Source organism: Penaeus monodon, chromosome 3 (genome assembly GCF_015228065.2).
Source record: "Penaeus monodon isolate SGIC_2016 chromosome 3, NSTDA_Pmon_1, whole genome shotgun sequence".
Classification (NCBI taxonomy): Eukaryota; Metazoa; Arthropoda; class Malacostraca; order Decapoda; family Penaeidae; genus Penaeus; species Penaeus monodon.
Genome location: NC_051388.1, coordinates 9,917,728 through 9,923,247, shown reverse-complemented (window position 1 = coordinate 9,923,247; position 5,520 = coordinate 9,917,728). Strand labels below are relative to the sequence as shown.

The window sequence follows — 5,520 nt, the reverse complement described above, 5'->3', positions numbered from 1 at the left end:
ATTTTGTAGTCTCTCACCAGTCTTCCTCACCTCTGGTCTTGCTTCCTTGGTGTTCTCGTCTCGTCTTTCTTTTATTTGTAGTCTCTCACCAGTCTTCCTCACCTCTCTCTCTCTCTCTCTCTCTCTCTCTCTCTCTCTCTCTCGCTCGCTCGCTCTCTCTCTCTCTCTCTCTCTCTCTCTCTCTCTCTCTCTCTCTCTTCTCTCCCTCCCCCTCCCCCTCCCCCTCCCCCTCCTTCTCCCTCCTCCTCCTCCTCCTCCTCCTCCTCCTCCTTCTCCTTCTCCTTCTCCTCCTCCTCCCCTCTCTCCTCCTCCTCCTCCTCTTCCTCCTCCTCCTCTTCTTCCTCCTCCTCCCTCTCCTCCTCCTCTTCTTCTTCCCTCTCCTCTTCCTTCTCCCTCTCCTCCTCCTCCTCCTCCTCCTCCTCCTCCTCCTCCTCCTCCTCCTCCACCTCCTCCTCCACCTCCACCTTCCTGTTTCTCTTCTTCGGTGATCTGAATGTAACGACTGTATTCCATCCATTGATTATAGATTATAGAAGGAATAACGCAGATATAAAATCACTTTACACAATCTCAGGTATATTTGTTGATGAAAGTTGCGTTTCCTGCAGGTATCATACCCTCTTGGGCTTTAAAAATAATAATAATAATAATGAAAATAATATAGTTGAGTTTATTTCAGGCATTTTATCTAACCTTCCAAATAACCACTGTTAGCTAAGTTAACTGCAGGTATCTCTTAAAAGTCCTGTAAGTAACAAGTTTATTGCAGGCACTCGATAAAATTTAATTTACCTCAATCATCTTTTGCTACAGACTTAGAAAAAAAAAACATTAAAGTTAGCTCTACCTTCAATTCAAAATAAAAAAAAAATTTAGAATCAAAATTTCTAACAAATTCCTTTAACTACAGGCAGCTCCTCCTCCAGTAACCATGGCAACGGAGGCGGACCAGAGGCGGGGCCTGGAAGTGAGCCTTGGAGTGGCACTCAAGACCTGGGGAAGAAAGGCTTTGCTGCTGCTCTATGAGGACAAGTGAGGGAGAGATGTATTTTTGTTTTTTATTTATTTATTTATTTATTACCAGTGGTTTTGTTTTTGTTGTCTTTTGTTACCTGTGTATTTGTTGTTGATTGATTGACTCTTTTTTTTATGATGTGTTATTTTTTGTTACCAGTGTATTCTTGATATTTTGTTTTATTTTTGCTATCAGTACATTTGTTTATATATATATATATATATATATATATATATATATATATATATATATATATATATATATATATATATATATATATATATATATATATATATATATATATATATATCATCACCATCATCATCATCATCATCAGCCTGTATCAATCCACTGCAGGACGTAGGCCTTTCCCAATCTTTTCCAAATTTGTCTGTCTTGCAGTTTTTGTTTCCAGTCATGGCCCCTAAATTTCTTTATTTCCTCACGGCAGCATGTCCCTGGTCAGGTCCTTGGCCTCTTTATGTTATCTATAGCCCAGTCTGTTACTTTCTTTGTGCATCTGTCGTCCTGTCTCCGACATATATGACCTGCCCATTGCCATTTTTTCTTCTTGATGCTCTCAAGTAAATCTTCCATTATTGTCTGTTCCCTGATCCATGTCGCCCTCATCTGATCTCAGGCTAATTTGCAACATTAAACTGCATCCCTCTCTGGGCACTTTTTAGTTCCTCTCCAGTAATTTGCTTGTAGTCCGTGTTTCTAATCCATAGGCCATAGCTGAGAGGATGCATTGGTTGAAGAGTTCTTTTTTAATGTAATGGCAAGGAACCTCTTAGTATGCTACTGTGTCTGCCGAAGGCGTTCCAGCCTAGACTGGTACGTTGCTTAATTTCCTCTTTGCTAGATGTGGTTGTCTGTACGAGTTGCCCTAGGTGTGTATATATACTTGTCCACTACCTCTAGTGCATCACCTTGTACATGTATCTGTTCGAATTAAACTCTACTGTTGAACATGATCTTAGTCTTTTTCTTGTTCATCCTAAGTCCGACTTTCAGACTTTCTCTATTCAGATCGCCTATTAGTTGCTTCATTTTATTTGCAGATACACTGAAGAGAACAATATCATCTGCAAATCTTAGACTGTTTAGGTATTTGTCTTCTATTTTGATACCCTTTCCATTCCATTCTAACTTGAAAGTTTCCTCAAGGCAAGCTGTAAACAGTTCTGGTGAGATTGTATCGCCCTGCGTAACACCTTTTTAATTGGTATTATAGCCATTTCCATGTGGAGCTTTATAGTTGCTATTCCATCTTTGTATATATCTTCCAATATTTTACCAGTATACCTCCTCTACTCCCTATCTTCGAATAGCTTCTAGTAATGCTGGTATTTGTACAGAGTCAAAACCTTTTGTAATCGATGAATGCCATACACACGGGTTTCCTATATTCGTTTTTTCTCTTATTTGGGTGCATACATTACAGATGCCTGCCTGTTCTCTAGTCTGGTTAGAGTCCAGACTGTCAGAGATGTGAGTTGTAATGACTTTTGTGAGCAATTTGTAAGCACCTGAAAGGAGGCTTATCAGTTAGTAGTTATTTAGATCCTTTCTATCCCATTTTATGTATCAAAATAATTGTTGCATTTTTCCAGGCTTTCACATTTTTTTCTGTTGAGAAGGCATTAGTTGAAAGGATTGGCTAGTTTCATTGTTGTAATTTCTCCTCCATCGATTATAAGGTCTATACTAATTCCATCTTCACCTGGTGTTTTCCCTATCTCCATGCCTTTAAGCACTCTTTATTTCTTCTGTTGTGATGTTAGGTACATCTCTAGTTATCTCATTCACTTCTATCTGTGGCTGTTCATTTGAGTTGTATAGATCCGTGTAAAAGTCTACCACTACTCTTATGATTTCATTCTTATTATATGTCACTTCTCCATCTGGTTTCTTTACTGCATACTTTTGATTTCTCCTTATTCCAAGTCCCGTTTTAGCTGTTTTCATTCTGGTACCTGAGATCACTGTTTCATTAATTATTTGAGTATTGAATTTCCGTACATCTACATATGAACATTTATAGTCTTTGTTAGTTCAGCTAATTCTATTTTGCCCCTATTAAACAATACTTTCATGACCCAACGTTTTTACATAAACTGTTTAGTTTCTACCAAGAACTTGCTGGAACTTTGCTTGACGTTCGTACCGCCTACTTCAAGTGCAACTTCCTATACTCTTGATTTGGTCAGTGTTGATATCTTCGTCGCTGAGAAGTGAATATCTCCTTTGTATGTTAAGGTTAAAGGTCTTCAAGTTTGCTAAATTTGGCCATGGTTTTCGTATGTTTGTTCCTTTCCTTTCTGAGGTGTAATTTAATTTGGCCTCAGACCATTCTATGGTTGCTACCAACATTTACTTTATTAATAACTTTTTTTTTTTTACTACATCGCGGCTATTGGAAATTATGAAGTCAATTTCATTTTTTGTCAGATGGCGACTTCCATGTCCGCTTCTGCTCTAATCTAATTCCTAGTGCCTATTCCGTGATTCCCCACTACTGTTTCTTCTGTCTTTTAACCTATTTTGACAGTGAAATCTCCCATAATTATTGTCAAATGAGTTTTTACTCTCTTGCTGGCTAAATGAAAATCTTCATGCAAGCTCTATTTCTTAATCACTGTGGCTGCAGGTTGGAGAATAGACTTGGACAATCTTTAAGTTGTACCTATTGTTTAGTTTTATTGTTACTAAAGCCACTTTTTCATTTACACTAGGGAATTCCACGAGTTTGTGAGCTAAAAAAAAACTACCCTTAATTCCTGCTTACTACCCTGGGGTTTACCTCTTTAATAAAGCATGTGTCCATCACCTAGTATCTTCTGTTCTTCGCCTAGTCTTCTAACTTCACAGAGTCCTACAACATCCATTTAATGAAAGAGAGTTCCTCAAGTAAAGCTAGTAAGTCAGATTCATTCTTTTTACCTTTATATTATATGTGTAAAGGGTCATTGGTGTTGGGCGGCCTGTATTTAACTGGAGATTTTTTAGCATCCTCTGCTCTAGAGCGATCCTGATCTCTGACATAACCAGGGGTTCCTTCGCCTCTGGGGACTGAGGGCCATTGCTCTGTTTGTGCAGTCATGGTTTTTTGTTTAAGGGGTAAACAGCTGAGTTATCCCCGCGTACTGGCTTAGGTATATCTTGGTGGGAAGGGAAGTAGTTCAGCCGGGATGCCACTAATAAACCCCTCCAGTAGGGTTGCCCTTCTCCATTGTGGACTTATGAGCAGTAATGCATGATCTTGCTCATTACACCAGGGTATACTGCCGTAAGCATAGGCTTGAGTATCAGAAGTGCATATACGTGTGATTATATTTTATACACTGATTTCATTTATGTGTATGTACACCCAGTGCAGACATAGTTATTCACCTGTAAATGCCGTAAGTTATACATATATGTTAATTTTCGTGCACATGCACATGCAGGCATACACCTTCACATATGCTCCCATGCATATGATAAGCATACATACTCCTACATTATACACAAATACATACATTGAAATGCATACATATATATTGACGTGTGTATACGCACCCACATATATGCGAACACATGCCCACATATCTTGCACACGTACTTATGATTACACACACACACATACACATACACATATAGCCATACATATGCTTAAGCACACGTGTATGTGCACATACATTTATGAGTACACATTAGTGTTCACCCACATATATGTATACACCTGTACATGCACATATATATATATATATATATATATATATATATATATATATATATATATATATATATATATATATATATATATATATATATATTATATATATATATATATATATATTATATATATATACATACATACATACATACATACACATACACATACACACTGCACTCTTCCGTGCATACTGGTTCATAGTCGTGCACAAACATTTGAACAGTGTCTGCCTGAGCGCACATACAAACTCCATTATAAAGAGCCTATGCATTATAATGTGCATAGATTGTAGGCTTGCAGCAGAGGGGTTGAGGGAAGGAGGCAGTTGATGTGGGAGAGGAGGAATTAAAATAATGTTGAAATGGGTAAAGATGGGGCTTGGGGTTAGAGGAAGTTAGAAATGTGAATTTGTATCTGGCAGTTTTTCGGAGAGGTGTCGCATTCCTTAGCGGTTGCTAAGCCTACCAGCGTGCGGCCTCAGCCGACCGCGGCCACGGGCCGCGAGGTCAGTGTCTGGCACTCGATTGAGGTGTCATCGCTTGAATTACGCTTTATTAATGCATAGTTTGTCTGGCGGATCTTCGTGGTCGCTTTATGGTAAACATGTTTAAACCTACCTTATTTTGTGATGTACTGCACTTACATACTGGCAGTTTGGCTGTTCCCAAGCAAATCCAATTGAGGGAAAACTAATACCCGTGCGATTTGGCACTGTTACCCGGCGTCCTGTGGATATGGGGACAGGTGATGCTTGTTATTTTCTATCTACTGTGGCAATCTCGAT

General features: G+C 38.7%; 1 protein-coding gene across 8 annotated transcripts in view; it reads left to right on the top strand.

The window, feature by feature from the left end:
* Nucleotides 1–5,520, top strand: part of LOC119591691 — an 18,538-nt gene that overhangs the window by 5,066 nt on the left and 7,952 nt on the right. For all 8 annotated transcript variants that reach the window (XM_037940486.1, XM_037940443.1, XM_037940449.1 and 5 more), the window contains one exon: nt 911–1,032. In XM_037940486.1, coding sequence (XP_037796414.1) covers nt 932–1,032 — 101 coding nt within the window. In that variant the 5' untranslated portion in view covers nt 911–931. The remainder of the gene's footprint in view (nt 1–910; nt 1,033–5,520) is intronic.